The sequence below is a fragment of the Trachymyrmex cornetzi genome, unplaced genomic scaffold (genome assembly GCF_001594075.2).
Source record: "Trachymyrmex cornetzi isolate Tcor2-1 unplaced genomic scaffold, Tcor1.1 scaffold166, whole genome shotgun sequence".
Taxonomy (NCBI): Eukaryota; Metazoa; Arthropoda; class Insecta; order Hymenoptera; family Formicidae; genus Trachymyrmex; species Trachymyrmex cornetzi.
This window is the reverse complement of record NW_017296266.1, coordinates 761,510-784,497: the sequence shown is the minus strand read 5'-3', so window position 1 is coordinate 784,497 and position 22,988 is coordinate 761,510. Positions and strand designations below refer to the sequence as shown.

The window sequence follows — 22,988 nt, the reverse complement described above, 5'->3', positions numbered from 1 at the left end:
GGGAAGGGGGGCGCCATAATGTCGATGAACATCGAAATATAGACCGACACGACGCGCGTCTGGCGCGTTCAGATTTTTTATAATTTAAAAAATCTTAAAGAGTCCTCTTAATTTTAAAAAATATAAAAAATAAATAAAAATATAAAAAAATTATAAAAAACTGAAATGTACAAAAAAAAGATATAAGAAAGCAAAAAAAAAACAAATGGGATCCCCCGCCTTCATCGTGATCTCGCGTAGTGAAAGAGCAAACGCGATCGAAGCTATAGAACCCGGGATGGAGGCGACTTTTTGATCCCTTGCCCCGAGTATCATAATTCCTCAGTACGGGCCGAGGTACGGGCCTGGCTATAGGAGTATTTCTTCCGGACGATCTCGAAGATGGGGTCGTGATTACATCTACTTATATTAACGCCTTGCCGCAATGCACATAATATTATATAATATTACTGCACTACAAGCAGATTAAAAAAAATACGTTATAAATCTCATGCCTTGATCTAATTGCAATTGATATCTTTTAGCAAAAATCTGCTTTGAAAAGTTTTCAATTTTTATTAGTAATTATAAATAAGCAATAACTTAATTTCAAATTGCGAAAATAAAAAAAATAATTTTAGATAAATCCCGTATAAAAATATACTACTAGTGTTACTAGTGCAATAAATAAATTTGACAAGTAGTATCCTTTTCTGTCCTTAGTAGTGTAGAAGTTTTATTGATGAAATTTTAATGAAATTTTCTCCACCCACTATTCTCCACACTACTAAGGACACTATTTGTCGAATTTACTTACTGCACTAGTGACACTAGTAGTATATTTTTATACGTAATCAGAACGCAAACTTTCGATTATCACATAGAATATAATCTTAGAATTGCCTTATATTCTAAGAAATTATATAATAGATTGAACGTTATTGACCTATTACAGATAAAAAATAATTATTATTCTCTATTCTTTTTATGCGTAATGATGATAACTCTGTGAACTTTAAGAAGTCTCGAGAGGTTACATAACGCGTAATATAACAGATCCTGCTCTTTTTACATGCTATCGCTTTACGTGCTCTTGTTTACAGCTTATCGTGTGTTATCTTCGCTTCTACTCTATAAGAAAACTAATCATATTTTCACGCGAATAATTATTTAGTCTATAAAACAATTTAGATAATATATTATTTGGATTCATATAGCGAAACTATAAATATGAATTACACAATAAGAAAATGTGTCTGGGAAATATCCTTGAAACTTAAACGGTAATAATAAATTAATCGAATATATATGTCATGAATGGTAGGAAGGACATTCTAAGCAATAAAACACTTGACTTGAAGCAGGTGAATGACCAACGATTTCGTAACGAAATCGCGCACCAGACGTAGATGGTTGAGCTTAGTTATCGGCGGTATCTCGTAACCAGGGTCAAGTTCTTCGAAGATCATGCAACAGCTACAGCCTTGAATATCTCGTTTTGCTTTCTCGAGCGGCGTGTTGCATTATTATGGTAAAACCGCTCGTAAATTGTTTTATGTTCTAAATATATTTTTAAAAGGCTTTCAGGAGCTCATGAAATCTTGAGATTTTATTATTTCTGTTCATAAGAAGATTTATAGTTTGGTACAATTTATATATATTTGATATATTTGATTTATTGTTTTTTTAGCAATTCTATAATTTCTGTTCAAAGTGTATGAAAAAGTATGTATGTAATTCGATTGTCGTGTGAGTAAAAAGTACGCATATTTTATAACTTCGTTTCGATTGTGCAAATGTTCCAAGTTAATTAGGATCAACTTAAATGTAATTAGATTGAAGGATGTATTGGTTAGCTGGCGGCGTACATATTATATTATATCGATACCAGCAGAGTCGACATTTGGCACAAGATAAGAAAATATAAATAAGTAAAGTGGCTCTCCGAAAGGTTGATGAATTTTCAATGATACTTTGAAAGTATTGAGAGATTAAATAATTCATCAACTTGAATCCTCCATTCGAAGTATTGAGTAATCGTGAAAAAGTGAAGAAGAAAACGACAACTTTATTTTTAAGGCAGGGTCGACCTTGAGAATAAAGAAAACTGAAAGCCTGACTTAAGCCCAATGTCCACGATGCTAGAACTCGATCCAAGTCCTCGGATCGAGAAATGTTTAACCAATCAGCTTACAGTTTTTACGAAAAACCGGCAAGTTGATTAGCTACACATTTCTCGATTCGAGAACTCGGACCGATTTCTAGCATCGTGGACATTGGGCTTAACAGGCAATTAAAAGTATGTCAATTTTCTAAAAGTAGGTTGATTATCTAACCAAGGATTCGTTCACGTGCCCAATCAGCACACAATTAAAAACTATTTTTTAAATAATATTTAGTTACTATTTTTACATTTTTACAAACATTTTAAATAAATGTTTAAAAAAACGTTTTAAAAATGTCTGTTGCTCAATCACGAAATGAATATGCGTGTCAAACAAAAGTTAAATAAAATTAAAAAAATATAGCGCGCGAGTTTGTGTTCGCATAGTATCCAATCGCGCGCATACACGTTCGACCATCAGTTGCTGCGTCCTTGTTCACCTCCCGGAGCCGCGCGCTCGCTCCTTCTCTCTCGAACTCGCTTTCGCCGGCCGGAGCGGGATGATGTCCTAGAATGGTGTGAGGTGTCCCCTGGTATTCGGCGCGCGGCGCGTACACACTCGCATCGAAGCGTACACCTACGTATTACTGGAAACGCGGTGGTGACAAGGAGCGTGAAGGGAGAAAGTAGTGGGGGCACTCCGATATTCTGTTCTTAGCACGAGGCACATAATTGAGAGAGAAATTCTGCACGTGTACTGTGAATCTATATATGAGTTGGAAAATCAAATAGGAGAAACCAGAAAGAGAAAAGAGATTGAGAGAGAAAACGTAATTGGACGTGATGCCGGCTCGCGGTGTCCTTTCGCTGTCATTTTGGAAGTCCGTACATTCGTGAAAAAAAGCTTATTTATCCAGGAAAGCTTGGGAAATCTTCCAAAAATAATAAAATAGATCGTTTAAATGCTCTGCAAAGAAATTCATTTCGTTTCTAATAAACGATGGATTTCAAAATTAATAGTTTGTTTACATCTAACACAAGTTGGATCATGAAATACTATAAGAATACTAGGAAGATCTACATATACAGGGTTTTCAAAAAGTCTGGAAACGCTAAAATATCTCGAAAACGATCAAGTCTAGTGAAAAATATATAAAAACAAAGTTATAGGACATAAAAAAATCTACCTAACACTGATGATAAAAGATTCATATAACAAATCAAACTAACCAAGACTCCTTAAAATAGTTTACGAGATATTTTACACTTTATTCTGGCACATATTGACATAAAATGTTAAATAACTCGTGAACTATTAACTTTTTGATAACCATACCTTAATACTTTTATGAACAGAATAATGAGATGAATCAGTTGGGGTAAAGAAAACACATCGTTACTTTACAAAAATATGTATACACAAAATGGATAATTTTCTAAATAAGCTTCTTAACCGGATATTTCGCAGATGTATGCTGGACTTTAGAGCTTGTTGTAATAAGCATTCTATTTAAAGTCTAGACTACGTGAACTTTACAAACTAGTTTTGTGAGGTATTCCATCCAAAATTACGTTTTCCTCAAAAAAAAGAATGCAAATTAAGTGAACGATCAGAAATGCGATTCCTCCCATACAGCAGTAATGCTACTGTATTATTGTAGGAATATCCTACACTGTGTGGTTTCGAAAAAAAAATCATAAATAAATTTTGTATCATTTTTTATCTTAGCACATATATATATATATATATAAATCTTTTTTAATGCGTTTAAAACGCTATGTACAAAAATACATACAATGTAAAAAAAATATATACATAATAACATATTTTATAAATTTATCCGGAAAAGTTAATGTATTCTTTATCGAAATCTTTCTCAGTTTTAACTTAATTTTAGATACTTAATTAGTTAATAATTTTTTGTATATCATATTATATTTGCTTATAAATATATCTCGAAATGCATGTGTCGTTTGATCCTGCAATTACATTCTTCTGAAAAATACGCAAAGAAAATGAGAAGTACATTTAAAATTATCTATGACGTAATAAAACGCTAATTAGTCGAACATCAATCATGCAAATATGTATAGATAGAAATTCTTAATTTACATTTATAACTATATTGTTATTATATTTATGTCATTTATATTATTTTTATCAATTATATTTTAATCAATTATAGAATATTATATTATTCATATTATATTTTCTTTTGATTTTTTATGTTTTAAAATGCTTCGTTATATTTGACTCTTTTGTGCTCTTTATTCTCTCGTTATTGCTTTTTAAATTAAAAGTCCTTCTTTTCGTTCTTGTAATAACTTATATTATTTTTATCTGAAAGTTTTTTACGCAAATAATCAATAATAAATGTGTGAACTTCCTAATACTCTCACTGTGATGACCGTGATTAAGTTCTTTCGCAACTTTCGCAATAATTTGTTTCGAAACAGATGTAAGTAACATGATGTAGAATGTAGATTAATCACTCTTGTTAGACAGAATTCCATCTTGCCTGCCAGTCGTTCGGAAAAGCCGCGAATTAATATTTGTGAAAATATAGGGTGCGTTTTCTGTAGGGCAGTTTATTTTCTCTAGTATCCCTGGCAATCCCTTTTCTGTCTTATTTCCGACCGGCTCCAACATGTTATTCCACAAGAGATTAGCGCCTGAAAATAAAATGGAAACGAACTTATCACGCAGAAAAAACGAGAATACTTTGCGCGTCATTCATTCCGTTATTTTTGCGTAAAACGACAATATCAATGATGGGTGGTATGACGTTCTCTTTCACCATGACTCTTGTTGACACCGTCTAAGAAGCATTTAATGATATCTCTTACTACACCCGCTAATGAATACGCGCTCATGTTTACAACATATATCATCTACACGGGATTATTTTATTGCCCACGCCACGGTGTTAAATAATTTATTTATATTTAACTATTTAAACCTCAATGAATAAAAATTATTAAGATTATTAACGAATTAATTTTTGTACAGATATATATATATATATATATATATATCATTAGGAACAGATAAATTAAAGACGTCGTATGCACTGTTAAATTTATAGTGTCAAATTTAATCTAATTTGAGTCGCCTCACTACTCCTCTATTCAAAATATCGTTATTTTATACTAAAACAATGGAATTAAACAGTTTAAATTGGGTTAAATTTAATATTATATAGTGTCAAATTTAACGCAATTTAAAGTGTTTAATTTTATTTTAATATAAAATAACGCGATAAAAAAGATTGACGGACTCCAAAGAATAAATCAAAGAATTATAATGCCTATGAGAGCCGAACACTGGATGTCCGCTGGATGACTTATCAATTTTTAATTGTATTGTATTGATTGTTATTGCGATATTAAGAAGGATCCGCAGTAGAATTGAAACGTCTATTGTTACATTATATACTAATTGAATAAATTCTTTACACGCGGACATCCAGTGTTCGGCTCTCATAGGCATTATAATTCTTTGATAAAGTAACGATATAATCAGTAGGAGCAATGGCAGCTTAAATCTGATTAAATTTAGTATACAGATTTAACAATGTGTATCTTGAACAAACATACTGTTTGGAACAGAATTGTTACATGATGGTTAATTATTACTCATTATTACCTCCATTGTCCATATTATTATATTCAAATGCATTTATGAATATGCATTTATGTTTGCAAATGATCTTACATATCAACCTTCCGCCGGCGAGACGTAGGGTCTCGCGAGACTCGCGAATTAGAGTTGTTTACTCTTTTTAACTTTGAAGAAAATGAATAAATGGATATTTATATCTATGATAAATATGTGTTTTTATTTCACCTTCTACATATTTGAAATAATTTACTACATATTATAATAAAAAAACTGTTTTTTAAACGTTTTAAAACAATATTACTCTTGGATCACATTTAACTCTGCATCCGTCGTGTGAGTACTACGACGTCCGTTGTTCGAGAGTTAATATTGATTCCTCAAGAACATAATTAATGTAATTACTTAAGAATGAAAGCAGATGTCACTTATTTTTTATGTGAATGACATTTATACATTTGTTTAGAAGAGTTATAAATAATATATAAAAAAAATAGTAATTAAATGTAATCCAGTAATATTATCAATACCATTCTAAATAATTTTATTTGTATTAAATGAAAAAATCTAATAACATAAATAGATTTACACTGATAAATTCATAATGTTAAATTGTATTCAATTTGAGTTAATCATTTCTATAAGTTCTCTCAGTGCTCCTATTCAATATGTCGTTAATATACCTAAAATAATAGAGTTAAACAATTTAATGCAAGAAAATGCATTTTTGGCTTAGTTTATTATTTACTAAATATAAATGTTAATATAGACGTAATTTATATTGAAACTTACCACAAAAATGAATTGATTTAGATTGAATTAATTATTACTATATTAATTATTACCAGATCATACAATAATTGTAGTAAATCAGTGTAAAAAATCTTTGACACTCAACTATATTTATATATTATCATTAAATTTATTGTTGATTATCCTATTTGGCTAAATTATGTATTCGACAAAACTTTTATACATATATGACTAATTTTTATTATTTTAATATTAAACCTTTGAGACTCTTAATTATGCATACATGTATATTTATGTGTACATAATTAAGAGTCGCATAATTTATTTATTTCAACGATGTTTAGCAAATTTAAATTAAAAGTCATGATCTGGAATAACGCAAGTATCAGGGAAACATAACAATCAATGTACTCATGTTCAGTATGCCTAGATTGGCCATATTGGTGGATATAATTCTATCTTACAAAGAGTTTCCTTTTCTTGATTATAAATAAAAGGATAGAAAGATAAATTAAATACAATATTATAACGTATAAATACAGAGTTGTAATAAAAATGAACTGAAATTAATGATTATAGCGGAAAAATTAATAATTATCTCTTAATAATTATAGAAAGTAATTACACGCCTATGAAATATTACATTTCAATATTTTGTTTTACTAAAATAACAAAATGAATAAATTGAGTAATAAATTGATGCAATCGAGTCAGCCTGCGACTTGTTAGTGTCATTTATTGAAATTAACCATGTAATTCCATAAATAGCGAGGATAAATTAGACCATATAGGGTCCAGTTATCTTAGTTTAAGCGTCTTACATGTAATTACTTTGACAACCCAAAAAAATTATTTTTAGATCTAATTAAATTTTTAGATATTTCATGAATGCGTTTTCCTTCGTTACATTTGTTCTAAAAAATTTTGTACTTAATACGAAATAAATATATTTAAAAAAAAAAAAAAAATATACGCCAAGTGCATAAAACAGGTATTAAATATTACATTTCTCTTAATCAAAACCGGAATAAATGCAATTAGCCAAGTATCTCATCACGCAAGACACATAAGATTGTACCATTAATTTCAGTTTATTTTTATTACAACTCTGTATTTATATACTTCACGACATTGCAGTTTACCTTTCCGTCGTTTTATTTATAATCAAAAGGAGGAAATTCTTTGTAAAATAGAATCAATATGGCCAATATAGGCATACTTGTGAGTATACATACATCGATTTTGTTATGTTTCCCTGGTATTTACGTTATTCCATGACTTCTAATTCAAATCTGTTGAACATCGTAGAAATAATTAAATAATGGCCAATCAATTATTTGGAAAATAGTTCTTTAGTGTATTCTTACAAGTCAATATGTTAATAAATTTATAATCTTATAAAGGTAATATTAAATCACTTTGTTTTCCATTTTTACGTTTCTGACGAAAAAGAAGGAAATATGTATGTAGTCTGTATTATATCTAATATGGTATTTAATGCTACTTTTTCTTAGCAGAAAGGTATTAATACTACGTACTAATAATAAAGCTCTGATAATAAATTATGTAAATTACAATCATAAAATAATAATAATCAATACACAGCTGCAGTACCTTATTATTAAAGTTAATAATGGTATTGAGTGTGTAAAAGTTTTTAATTTTATACATTATTTAAAACTGAAAATTTGTTCAGACGATAATAAAATATCTAAAAGTCAATATAAGTCGTGTGTACATACATCGATTGTAATGTTTTCCTGATACTGAAAGTGGTCAACTGGATTATAGTGAAGAAAAAATTTGGCGAAAAAAAAACTATTGGACTAAGAAAAATGTAATATTCGATATCCTTTTTATGCACTTGGAATATATTTTTTTCTTTTTTAAAAAGTTTTTAGGTATTTCACTGCTTTTTGCAAATTTTTGAAACTGAAAGAATATAAATTTTAAAAATCTTCTGCAAAGAGATATAATAATAATAATAATAACAATAATAATTTGAATTTATTAAATATTAAGTTAATATATATAAAAATAAAAAGTAAAAATTATTTGCCTCCCTCCCTTTCACCTTTTTCTTCCTCTTTTTCTCTTTCGTGCTCTCTCACCTTTTCCTCTCTTATCTCCACTTTCTTGCGCCTTTTCTCATTTTCTCCTTGCACTCACAGGCCAACAGAGGCTCAAGTTTAAACGGCTGATGAATGCCTGTGTACGCTTCATATTTAATTTGTGCAAGGACAATCATGTCGCGTCCTTCTATTGCACTCTCGGATGGTATTTCAAAAAATTTATATTTCAACAAATTTGTTTTTTGATATTGCTTATGCTCTAATATTTAAAATTATAACTTTTCAAGATGCATTGTTTTTTTAATTTCGGTAATCTAGAGACACATAGTATCTCGGCGCTAAGACATAGTTTGATATTTCGGGATATTGTCGCAAGATTTAAATTTCGGTAACTTGACGTTTCACAACAGTGTCACACGTCTTAAATTTCGGTAATTTGAAAACAATATTACAAAATAAATCTCATTGTTGCTTCATATGTCATCCACTGGCATTTCATCCTATATCGTTTGCTATCTCCATCCTTATGTCAAGCCTCGCAATTCCGGGCATATCCCTCCAATCTAGCAATCCCTTTCTGTAAAACTATCTATCAACGCTCCTTTCAATTACGCCGAAACCTTCATGTGACATTCTTTGCTGATATCAGGACATCTGAAACCTGAGCGTTTTTGTCAAAAAATAAGCTCTTTTGTCATCTATAACTATAAGAGATGCGACAGCTGGAAATGAGTTAGTTCTCACATCTCGATATGTCCTTTTATTCTTCTCTTCCCTTTTCATCATTCTCTCATTTCCTTGCTGCCATCTCTCACTTCATCTTTGCTCCTTCTCTTTTTTCTAATTCACTGTTTTTGTTCTATTTCTTTTCGCTTCTTTTACACAGTTACTTGTATTACTTGTAAAGTATCTTAACAATCCTGTATCAAGACGACTGTACTATATGAATAATCAAATATTAACTTGTGTGTGTGTGCATTGAACGAGATCATAATATCGAAGTAAAGATATACGTAGAAGACAACCATAGTTAATTTAATTGTAACATCGATGCGCTATTGTACTGATGATGATCAAATTTTGACCGAAATGTCTACAAATAAATATTTGCTCAATAAAATAAAATAATACTTAAATCAAATTAATGATTCTTGTATCAAATAAATATATGTTTACATTTAGTAAATATTTACTTGGAACTATTATAAAAAATATTTACTTAAATTTTTTTTTCTGTGTATGTTTATGTATAAACATATCTTTATGTTATTTTGTATACGACGGCTTTAATGTGCATCAGTGAGCACCGAGTGCATCCAATCGAATTCGCTATACAATTTTAGTTTCTCGTCCGTTCTCAGAATTATCTGCAGGAACAACGTGGATGTGATAGACATTTCATTCTTTGGGGTTGATTTTCGATAGTCCTTTTGCCTCTCACGTTTGGGATATACAAACAAAGAAAAGAGGAAAAAGAATTTTCTACCCTGTGTTGTTATCACACTTCAGCAAACATCCAATTTTTGTTTGCACACGGTGCTTCACACGCGGAAACAAACATTCGGATCGTGATAATCAAACATCTCGCACGTGAGAGATATGGTAACTTACGCATTTCATGATACACCTGAGAGAAGTCGTCAAAATCTAGTAGAATCTAAAATAGATGATTATAAGAAAAATACATGATTATAAAAAATTTACTTCGATTTTTATGCCACTTTTTCATATAAAATTGCGCACGCGAGCGTATGTGTGTAAGGATTGGTGGTAGGGATGGAGTAAGAGGGTGGAAGGAGTGAGGGTGAGGATGGTAAGAGTGATTTGTTGTTATCTCAAATCTCTTGATATATTACAAAACCTTGACACCCACTTCTTCAGAGGAATTGGCGAGTTATTCGCAACTCCATTCTCACTCCATCCCTACACTGAGAAAAAAATGCTGTTGATTAAATTAAAGTCTATATTACGGGCTGTCACTAACATAAATGATTAATTCATGCGTATATTTTATTGACATAAAGACTTGATTATTGGAACAATAATTTATGCCTTTATGTCAATAAAAATATACATGAATTAATCACTTATGTTAGTGATAGCCCGTAATATAGACTTTAATTGAATCAACAGCATTTTTTTCTCAGTGTACCGCCCATCTCTACACACATACGCTCGCTTTTAAGAATGGCAGCTTGACATTTCCTTGTTGATCTGAATTCTCGCTTCCTCGGAGGAAAACACTTGGACGCTTGGTTTTTCGTTGACAAATATTTATGCCCAATTTCACTTCTAGATAACTTTATCCAAGAGATATCTCCCAGATTACAACAGGGGACTTCTCCTGGATAAGGTTATTCGCAGATTATCTAGTGAAGTGAAGAAATTGAGCATTAGACGATACTTGGACACTCGGTTCTCTGACGACGAATACGTATGGACACCGACTTCCTCGACGGCAAACATCTGTTGGACGTCGGCTGGCGTCGTTCGTCATCATCCGATATTGTTTAGCGTCCTCCAACATATCTCTCTCTCTCTCTCTCTCTCTCTCTCTCTCTCTCCCCCTCCCTCTTTCTCTCTCACGCACTCTATCTCTGTTTGTCTGTCCCCCGTACATCAATAATTATTACACATGTACGTTGAAAATTTGAACTGGTTTCTTTTCGGGACTCGATCTCCAAATCTCGATACCGACTACATCAATTTTATTCGGATTGATCGTAATCGTAAAATCCCGTTGGCATTATATAATAAAAGTGTGAGATTTTTTATTGCAGTTTTAGTTTCTGAGTAATTTTAATCGAAAATTTGTCGATGCCAAAGCTCCGGAAAAAGCTAGGCCGCGGTCCGATTCACTTTCACAACGCTTCAAAATCATTTCATCCTTATTGTTTGTCAAATGTTAAACGAAGACAAACGATGTTCATGAGCGTTGTCAGCATGAATTGGACCACGGCCCTAGTGGTAAGTATCTCGTCGCGAATTTATTAGCGGCACGAACATATTTACGCAATGACGTTTACGCATCAAGTAGTCAAGTGGCCTGTTTCATATTTTTATGCACTTGTCGTCGCGACGCTACCGCGTCGCCTAATCAAAAAAGAAAATTTGAATTTTGACTGTTTCCAAGTTCTTGTAGTGCGTAAATTATTAAGTGCGTGCGTGTACACAATGTACACATGGCATATATTTTCGGCGCATATCAGGATTGATATCGTGCGTATGCACACGCAAGTAGGGGTAGGATCAAATATCCATCACCTCCCATGGTGGGAATAGCATTTTCGCCATGCTGCTTCACATCACCTTGGCAACGCCAAGCGCCGCGCCGACAGGGAGATACGCGCACGCATACACGCACGCACATGCATACACGCACGTACTTGCGCGAAAAAAACGTTACATTCAACAGCAAAAGTTAATGAATTAGATTTAAAAAATTTTAATAATAAAAAGTTTATTTAAATAAAATTTGAATAAGAAAGTAATTAAAAAAATTAATATTGAATGATGTTTACGCATCAAACAGTCGAGTCGCCCGTTTCATATTTTTATGTGCTTAGCGTTGCGATGCTACCGCGTCGCTTGATATCTAGATGTTGAAAAGAGTAAAGACCGCAGCACACACTCTTGCATAACGCATAATGCATAGTGCATAAAGGAATCAACCAATCACAGTTCTTGTTTTTCATGGAATGTGGGGAAGGGAAAGATTCTGATTAGTTGATTCGCACTATGCGTTATGCGTTATGCAAGAGTGTGTGCTGCGGCCTTAAGAGCAAAGAGTGCAAATAATGCCAAAGAATTTAATGCTTCGAAATGAGCGTGGTAGTTATAAGGGCTCCCACAGACGAGCAACTTTAGTGCCACAATTGAAAGCGCCGACCCGTTCACACGGAACTATTTTCGGCGTTACAGAAAAGTGTCGCGAATATATTCATGTGGGCCAATTCGCGGCGTGACCAGAAACGTTATGGATGCGTTCAAATGGCTGAATTCGTGGCATGACAGAGGAGCGCTGCGAAGTCAGAAAATGCGTTAGTCAGAAAATAGCTCCGTATGAACGAATCGGCGCTTTCAATTGTGGCGCTACAAAGTTGCTCGTCTGTAAGAGCCCTTATCGCGAAGTCAAATTAGAAATTACAATTAATCATATTAGACCGCTAATGACGTCAGTTTCATTTTTAAATCTGCCTAATGGCAATTGAACAATAATAATAAAACCTATCAATACTGTCTAATCTTATTATCCCATTACTGTCCACTAATTACCACTACCACAATAATTGTCATTTTGTTTAGCCAATACAATTGTTACATCACTGTGTTTACATCGGCTAACAGATTATGCAATTAAGATTACACCTCGGATTACACTTAATATTTGAGTGGCTATCGTAATAATAACATCAATTGATCATCATGCAACAATAACTGATTTCATGATTTGTTTTACGCTTCATTAACCGCTTCGGAAAGTGTATATATATTAAGTATTAACGATAATAGATATGCTTTATCCCGATAATTTATATGGAATTAAAAATAATTTTAAAAAAAATATATATATATGTAAATTATTAAGACAATTTTAATGATAAATTATGTAAATTACAGTTTATAAAATTATAATAATTTATTCTGAGATAAAGTAAATTTTAGTATGTAAAAGAAAATAGAATTATCAATTATAATTTTCGATTTTATTTATAATTTAAAAACTATCTCTTTTTTTTCTGCACGCACGCCATGCTTACATACATACTTACGTACACACGCACGCACGCACGCACGCACGCACGCACACACACACACATACACACACACTAACACACACACACACACACACACACACACACATCCCCATACGCACGCATCAGGCAATATCCTTCGCTTGACGAGGGTGTAACCACTTTCTTTATGATGTCCTTTCCAATTCAACGGACGCACTTCAATCGAAAACGTCATATCGGATGTACGTCTGTTCATATTGGAAAGAACGTCGTGATGTTATAACGATTACTCTGAGCTAGGCGAAAGAATTTGTTTGTGCGTGCGCCTGTTTGTGTGTATTGTGCATATATTAATGTGTATGTATTAATGTTACACATTATCTGCTACAGCGTTTATCGAAAATATAATAAATAGCAGATAATGTCTATTATATTTAACACACATTATGTAACATTATCCAGTTTAATTTGTTATTTCGATCAAATAACATCATGCATTTAAACGAGAACGGTAATCGTGCCTTACCGAGTGCGTGTCCTTTCTGACTAAAGTGAAAACAATCATATGTGACCAAACTGGAGTCGATCGGCGGAGCACACTTAGGATCTGCATTAGGTGCGTTAAATAATTTAATAAATGGCTGCAACACCACCGTGAAATCCGGTGAGTTGTCATATCTGTAAAACGAAATAACAGTATGTTTATTAAAATTTTTTAGCTATATATTTTATGAACATAAATAAATATGAATATAACGTATCGTAATTTAAAAAACTAATATCGAAAATAATAGAAAAAACTTCTCATGGATATAGGATATGATAAGTTCTGATAATAAATTCTGAAAATTTTAAACTAATTTTATTAATTAAACAAGACACATTTAATTGCGTATTAAGGGGTAACGCCACTCTGGAGCTCGAAAAAAGATGTGTTTTTGATAATTTTTTACGGAGATACAATAAAGGAAATGGGAAATTTGTTTATAGGAGTTTATTATACATGTTCTAAAGTAAATAAAAAAATTTTTTAATTAACATTTTTAAACAAAACGGCGGTTACATGATACGAAACTCAAAACCACCTTCGCCGAAGGGACGGAAAAATTTCTCTCCCACAATTTTCAATTTGAAACATAAAACTAAAATTTTTTTAAAACTTTATATGATTGACTACAGAAGTACGTAGGGGTTTTTTGATATTTTGTCAACTGCTTTTGTTATAAACAATTTACGGTGAAATTTTTTTACCGGAAAATGAATTTTTTTTTTAGATAAGCACTATTTTTTTTAAATTCCATATTTTCACGTCTTTTTTCAAGCTCTAGAGTGGCGTTACCCCTTAAACATCGATTATACCTTCCTGAGAATACTAAAGCTTCAGCTGCCTGCTGATACAGCCATGACATTTTCGACGCTTCGATTTCTGGTCGACTACCCTGATGCATGCAAGCGCAATAAAGAGGGTGCAATATATTACACATGGTACTTTTCGTTACTCTAACCGAAACCGTGACATCTGCCGCAAAATAATAAATGCGATTAGATAAAAATTTAGTATGAATATATTATATGTATATTGTTACGTCCGGGTGTCCGAGTCGCGGAGACGCCCTCGCAAACGCGTTCACGCACTCCCGGCTCGCAGGAAATAAACAGCACGAAGATATAGGAAAGAACGAGAAGAGTTTATTAGCAAACACAGAATACATACACGTCTAGCTCAGGGCACACGATCGAGGATATAGATTAGCGGGTCGAGAGCACGTCCGAACGCAGCGACGGCTCACGTCCAAATCTGCCGATCTTGTTTAATAACAACGGCACGTGTCGCTGGACAACATGCGTACTATGCGAGTGGCGATTTACGGTGTCGGCACGGACGTAATAATATTATATGTTATTATATATATTATTTATATATACATATATGATGAATATATTATTAATTAAAAAAGCTACGCAGTGTGTATATGTATTTTACGGATTGTCTCTGTGTCTGGTATTTATCGATTCAGGGCACAAAGATGACCCGCAAATGCGACGTAGCTTTTTTAGGGAAAGTACCCACGGGAGAGTCAAAAGTAATATTACCAATTAATATATAACCTTAAAAAAATATAAGCACCATATTTTTTTCATTCATTTAAAATTCTTTTATCTGCATTGTTACCTATTGGTCACCGATATTATAAATAAGTTTAGTTTAAAGTGTTCTTGAAACAAAGGATAATTTATTAAAAATATCATAAATCAAATTTTAAGCTTCAAAACTTTATTAGCGTGTGTATGTGTTCATCAAATCACGAGTTCGACCGCCGCTGATGTAATGTTTGCAAGCTTTCGTAAAAAATATTAAGCATCTTATTATCCATTACTTAAAACTTTAAATAAAACCATTATTTAAAACGTTCAATAATGGTTAATAAGCTACCTAATATTTTTTACGAAGGCTTGTAAACGTTACATCAGCGACGGTCGAACTTGCGATCTGGCGGACACGTATACACATACTCGCGCCGGACTGCGCTCGTGCACACCTGACATGTAAAAATAATAAAGCCTTAATTAAAGAGAAAAACTTTCTCTTTGATATAACATAAAATCAGGAAAATATAGAACCGACTAATGTACAAAGGATCAGGAAAACATGAAACGGAGTAAGGAAACGTTCACGCACGACAACGGCTCAATCAGCCAGAATTCCTCGATAACAATTCTGCAATTATTCCCTGAGTGTATAACGAATCCTCGGACACCTCGGAATTTTTCTCATTATAAATTTTTCTCATTATCTTCCTCTTCGGTCACGACTCGATCCGGTATTATTAGATTTTTTTAACAAAATCGTTCTTTCCGTATGAATTTTAAAATAATAAAATGTTATATTCGTATCATACTAATTCTACATGTACCGGATCGAGTCGCGATCGAAGACGAAGATGACGAGTAAAATTCCGAGGTCTACGAAGATCCGTTATATGTATATTCAAGTAATAGAATGACGAGTAACCTGTTATTTTGGTTTATTGATTTTTATTTTGACGATGCGTAGCGGGCTTGATTCCTAGGGATCCCCGAGTTGTTTTTATAAAAAAGGACCAGGCACTAATCAGATGGAAAAGTGGTTAAAATAGGAATAACATGTGCGAAAGTATACTTTATGAGGTACTGATCAAAAGTCTCAATGACATCAACCTTCTAAAACCGCTAATTTTTATACTGTCATATCAGCTCATAAAGTATACTTTCGCACATGTTATTCCTATTTTAACGGTGGCTACTTTTCCAATCTGATTAATTAGTGCCTGGTCCTTTTGTTAAGAATGACGATACATACCAAAATTGTAAACAATTCCATCGAAACCCGTAAAATTACAACGGGAGTTTTGCTGGATATATGCGTATCGTAATTTTACAAATTTCGTTGGAATTTAAATAAAATTTTTTTCATGACAATAACAACCCGGGGATCCCCGGGAATCAAGCTCGCTACCAATCGTCAAAATAAAAATCAATAGACCAAAATAACAGGTTACACATTCATTCTCATCCCGTTCCACCCTCATCTATTCTACCACCGCTCCATCCTTGGCGGGTATGAAGTGGGGGAGCAGATTACAGGTAGGAGTAGGTATGAAGGGGAAATGATGATAGGGTGGGGATGATAGGGTAACGGCCTGAAACAAAGCCATAGAGAATGGACTGCTCGATCGTATTTAAATAATACGGTCGACAAAACTGAGAGAGAGGGACTGGAAAACAGCCAATCTCCCTCTCATTCTCTCTCTCGTTATATCGTTGAGTGGAAAGAAATAAAGATTGGCTGTCTTTCATGGCCCCTCTCTCTCATTTTTGTCGACCATACTACTTAGATACGATCGAGCAATCTATTCTCTATGTCTTTTCCCTAAACACAATGCGAGGCAACAGCGATAAGAATAGCAATAAAAATAAGCGATATATAATTGTCGCCTCCTGTTGCACAATGCCGCGAAAGAAATAAAAAATGCCAACCAATCTAATTTCGTATATAGACTGTAGTATATTTTTCCATTCGCTTCAAGGTTATTGCACATGTAAACAGAATGAAAAGTCTGGACGCTGATTAGTAAGCTATAAGGCGATAGACTTCCAACTCGTCGGAAATTTATCGCTATTGTCTTATTCCGTGTTCGTATGTATACTAAACTTAGTTTCCGCGGTTTTTTTTTGTTTAAAAAACTCATTTATCTCGATATCAAAAGCAAAAAATACATCAATCAAAATATTTGCTAGCTATACATTTTTCCCATCTTTGTGGCAATAAGTGGATTCCGCGACGATAGAACGATTGGTCTTTATCATAAATAATACTATTAACCAGGGTTGGGTAGTGCCAAGTTAAAAAGCTAAAAGTTAAGTTAAAAAGTTGAAAAGTTAAATAATTTTAACTTAACTTAGTTACATTTTAGACTTTTAACTTTTTAACTTTATTTAGTTACATTTTATCAATAACTATTAACTTTTTATTTAAATTTTTTTAAGTTAAGTCTCAGACTCAAACATATACTTCATTTAGAACATACTGTATATTTTACTTAAAAGTTTTGTTTGTATTTTTATATTATTTACATTATATATTGATTTCAATCTTTTAAATAAAATATAGAGTATATTCTCTAAATGAAGTATATGTTTGTCATTTCCGTTATTTGTAAGACTCTGAAATCATAAAATAGAAAGAAAAAATTAACTTATCCAACCCTGCTAATAACGCTTCCAATTGACTACCACGACAAACGTTTCAACTGGCAATGGGTGTTTACAACGCATTATAGAATACTCTTTAGGGCTTAAGGCTAATATTACACGCGTCCTCTTTTGCCGTATGACAAATGTTCAAGCTTGTTGATTAACTATAGGACAAAGAGATTTTATCTGTTTTGCAATCACGCTTGAAAAATTCATCATACGACATCAAACGGACGCATGTAATACTGATGGGATAGAAATAATGGAATGGACGTGGATGCTGGGTTGAAGTGAAGAAGGGTGAGATGGGTAAACATGGGTAAGGGTGGAGTGAAAATGAGAGTGTGCAGTTACATTACAATCGAGCCTGCCTATAGACTTTTGCTTTGTCAATTTCAATTTCGGTACAATTGTCTGAAAATTTGATAAAGAACTGCACCATAAAATTATGCAAAAGAAGATCCTTTTGCAAAATTGTTCTTTCGTGTATAATTTGTAAAACGCATTTGCCTATTAGAAAATTTAGTAATATTGCAATATTAATATATATTTTTCTTTGTTTGTACTTACAAAATTATTATAATTAAATATTATTATTATTATTGATTATTAATTAATTTATTACCTATGGCTGGAACCAAATTGACTAGCGTGCGGGGCAACGCGATTTTTAAAAAATCGAGTGTTCTTCGTAAATGTAGGATGTAATGTATCGGCGAGAATTTTTGCGGATCATAACATTGCGCCGAACAAATGTCATTAGCTCCAAATAGGATCGTAATAAGCTGATAAAGGAAATACAAATAATTAAAATCAAACGACATTTTTCTTTAAGTTTCTCTCCATTGATAAGCGTACGTCGCGATAAAAAGATTATCAGATTATTATTACCTTCCAATGTTTTTTCACGTTTATCTTTGGATCATTTTTAATTCTCTGCACCAGGATTTTCGCTTGTTGCAACGCGTCTTCTGTAGCAGCGACTGGAAAGGCAATATTTAATTTCGCCGCGGTCGAAATAAATTCTCCTGTGCCGGTAGAATATCCAGTTAATTTCGGATTAAATACCTATAACGCGAAACAAAGTATAATAAAAATTTTTATTGAGCATGAAATATGCGGAATGTCGTATGTAAAATAACATGACGAAAACATATTAATAATATTATATTTAATAATAATATTACATTTAGAAAAGGACATTGTTGATTATAATTTTCATTTCTGTCAACGCATATTAACTTTTTCACCCGGACTGTGATCACGCTCCGGTAATTTTGCATTTTTCCGTTTTCCAGCTTTCAATTTATTGTGACATTATTATATATATTTTTTTTATTTTTATGTAAATGTTTTTTTCATAAGATGAAATTGAAATAAAAATATATTATATCTTCTTCTTGTACCATATTCAGTTACTGAACGTTGGCTCAATCATTATTGACGATAGAAAAAAAACTGTGCACCGTCTACAGCGCCAATTCTCAATTATCTGTTATTTTGTTTTACTTGTTTTGAAATTATTGATGATGTTTGCGTCGTGGAACAAGGACGCAGAAGATCTTCGGAACTATTTTCTTAGGTTTCGAAGCCATAAGATGTGTGTTTTTCTCCAACCTGAGTATCAATCATGTAACTCTTTTTCCTATGGCGAAAATGTGAAAAGTAATAATGTTTTTGTATATATATGTATATATGTACGTACATACATACATAAAAAGTTTTACTTTTGCCACAATTTATCATTTTTTCTTCTCAACCTTAACACGTCCACGCTGCTCGAGCTTCCCCTATATGCCTGGTCCTGCTGTGGTAAACAGGATACAGTAACCGTACGGGATGGAAATCGATATATTCGAGGGCGTGAGAGCAGATCGGAAAACGTATATAAGCATCACTGTGGTTACCGAGAGGAATCAAACAGGGGAGCGTATTCTTGTCAGCCATACTGTAATTTGCAACGAAAACATCGCAGGTCGACAAACATAACATGAGTCTCAACATAACATGAGGCACCAACGCTTCACCAACTAACATTATAACTCACTCGATTTAATTTACTTTTAATCCTTTTTTAAGTCTTAGAAAAGAATTAATATTAAGTGAGGATTATTAATATTAGGGAATAGGCGCGCGAATAGGCTAATTGGATTAGTAGACGTATACCGGTCATTTTGACTGAAATGTATTTTTGCACATATATATGTTATACTAGGATCACGACGGATTAAGTATTTTGCCGCCCCTAGACATCAACATTCCCCAGATGTCTTCATTAATTTATAAATTTTATAAAGAGGAAAATGGATAAAAAAACTGATTTATACCCCCGCATTAGCTGGTAAAAACATTCAATAATCTTTAATAAGTAATATAAATATAATACATTTTTAACTGTATATTTAAAATATCGTTTCTGATAGAATATGCTCAATCTAACTCGTGCAAGAACATTAGACAAATTAACTCGTGCAAGAACATTAACAAATTGAAAATTTATCTCAACTATGTGAAAATTTTCTGTCTTCAAAAATTTGCCGCCCCAGGCAAATGCCTTGTTCGCCTATGCTAATCCATCATTAACTAGGATATACATATATATATGTATTGTAATTATTATAAGTAATAGTTAATAAGAAAATGTTTTAATGATGTTTTTTTATTAATAAATTGAGAAACGAAGTAATATGACATAACATAAATATAAAAGGTAAAGTGCCAGGAAAGAGAGGAACAGATTGGAGAAGAACATCCTGACTTCGAAATCTAAGGGTGCGTCCAGTTTGTAGATCGCGGCTTGGCAAAAAACAATGAAAGTTAGCCGAAATGCTCGCGATTCGGCTCGAATTTCGGCTTGATAATTTAGACGAGCGATTTACCAAAAAGTTATTTAGAAAATGCATCAACCAACGTTCTAATGGCTGGAAATGACTTAATTCGGTTCTCCATATTATTCTACGGAAAACATCTATAAACACTTAATTTTTTTTACGTGATCGTTGAATAGTTAAGAATAATTTTTTGGTAAAAAAAATCTAAACTTCAAATAAAAATTCCGAAAAAATTCTGTAAACTTAATTGAATCAAAATAAACATGTTTGTCTGTTAAACTTTTTTAATAAACTCAATAGTTTTTGAGATAAAATATGTCTAAACTTGAAAAATGACTATGATTTTTTTTCTCATAAACTAATCATCCAATCAGATGAAAAAAAAACGAAAATATTCAGCCAATCTTAAACTATAACTTTATTTTATTCTGAAGATTGTATTTCATTCTGATCTGTATTATTGACAGTGAAAACTTTATCATAATGAAGCTCTGAAAGCGCGTCTGTGGCGCGTGAACGGTTTCAACGTTGAAATGTGAACTGATATCGCGGCTGGTCGTAACGCTTATTTGAAGCGTCGATTTGACATCGAATTTGATGATTTCAACATCGAATTTGATGATTTCGACGTAAAATTTGATGATTTTCGACGTCAAATCGACATTGATTTGATGTCGATTCCATTGTCATTTCCGACTGGGACAAATTTTAAATATTTTTATTGCTCTTTTATTCACATTGAGATCATCTTTATTATTATTATTATCATCTTTATTTATGCATTTACTAGAACATCTACAAACCGAACAACATTTCAAATCTAAAACCAAACAAGAGTATATTATAGCCGAACAATGAGATTTTCCGTCACAGGAAGGCGCGCCCTCAAAGCTTCCTTATAATAAAGTTTTCACTATCAATAACAGTATATAGATCAAAATAAAATAAAATTCTCGTTGTAGTTTAAGATTGGCCGAATATTTTTTTATTCATACTGATTAGATGATCAATTTGTGAGAAAAAAAATTATAAAGGTGTTATTTTTCAAAATAACATTTTTTATCTCAAAAGCTATTGATTTTATCAAAAAAGTCTAAGAGATAAAAACCATCTCTCGCGGGAACGGGTGGCCGACTCGCACCCATTAAAACCCTCGCCGGTATCCTTCGCTGGTTCTTAGTTGGAAGGGGGCACCTGGCACGTGCAGCTTTCATTTCGAGTCTATCGCCCGCGGGCGGCACATCCACTCCGGGAGATCTAAGTAGGATTTTGGACTCCCCGGGGTGCTTGTTTAATGTGAACCGACTTCCCGGTCTGGGTGAGGGTGGAGAGGGTTTATTATGTAACCTAACCTTCTTTTAGTGCATAAATTCAATATGGTATTGCAAGACTGAAATTAACATGCAAATATCAGTATTTTAATTACATAATGCTCAAACTTTCTTCCTTTTTTGGTTGAACATTGATTATCCAGTGCTAAGTATTGGGTAATCAGTGATTATCCACTGATTCAGATTTAGAGAATAAATACATTAGGGTAAGTGATCCGACGATGAACCATGTAAATTTCAGAGGCTGGTATTTCTCTCAATTATTGAATTAAAGATCTGAATTTTTGCATACAGTTTATGAATTTAGTTGACTACATTCTGTAAATAATAACTTTTAAATTATCCCTGAAGTTTAGTCACAATTTAGATTATTTTAAAAAATGAGAAATGGTTCATTGTGTACAAGAGGTGTTACACAACGAACTATGCTATTTTTAATAATGAACTACATGTTTTATACTGCGAATTGTTGGAATTATTTTAGTTTTGCTATATTTTAAAATGTTTATTTATAAAATAGATAATTATAAGGTGGCGAGGATTCATAAGGCCGACCACCGCGTTTTTCTTTCGTTTTGAGTGAACGCGTCAAATGAATATATTTTTATTGAGATCTTAGGTGGAGGGAGGGACCATATTCTAAATAATTATTACAATGGATTATTAGTTTGAAGGTTATCATAAAAAAGGTTATGTGGTCTACAATATACCATAGTTCATTGTTTATTACGTCAAAATGATTCATTGTAGACCACCTACGATAATCTCCTAAATAATGTGGTAAAATAATGTAACAGAAAAAGTTGCTTACAGAATAATAGAGCCAAAT

The 22,988-nt window shown here is 32.5% G+C and overlaps 1 protein-coding gene across 1 annotated transcript in view; it reads right to left on the bottom strand.

Annotated features, from left to right (window-relative positions):
• Nucleotides 1–4,568: 4,568 nt before the first annotated feature.
• LOC108759035 (phospholipase B1, membrane-associated) overlaps nt 4,569–22,988 on the bottom strand; it is a 35,417-nt gene continuing 16,997 nt past the window's right edge. Inside the window, exons 4-8 of the mRNA XM_018504291.1 lie at nt 18,889–19,065; nt 18,623–18,782; nt 14,623–14,782; nt 13,790–13,941; nt 4,569–4,756 (exon numbers count right to left, since the gene is read on the bottom strand). Of these exons, the coding sequence (XP_018359793.1) occupies nt 4,569–4,756; nt 13,790–13,941; nt 14,623–14,782; nt 18,623–18,782; nt 18,889–19,065 (837 nt within the window). The remainder of the gene's footprint in view (nt 4,757–13,789; nt 13,942–14,622; nt 14,783–18,622; nt 18,783–18,888; nt 19,066–22,988) is intronic.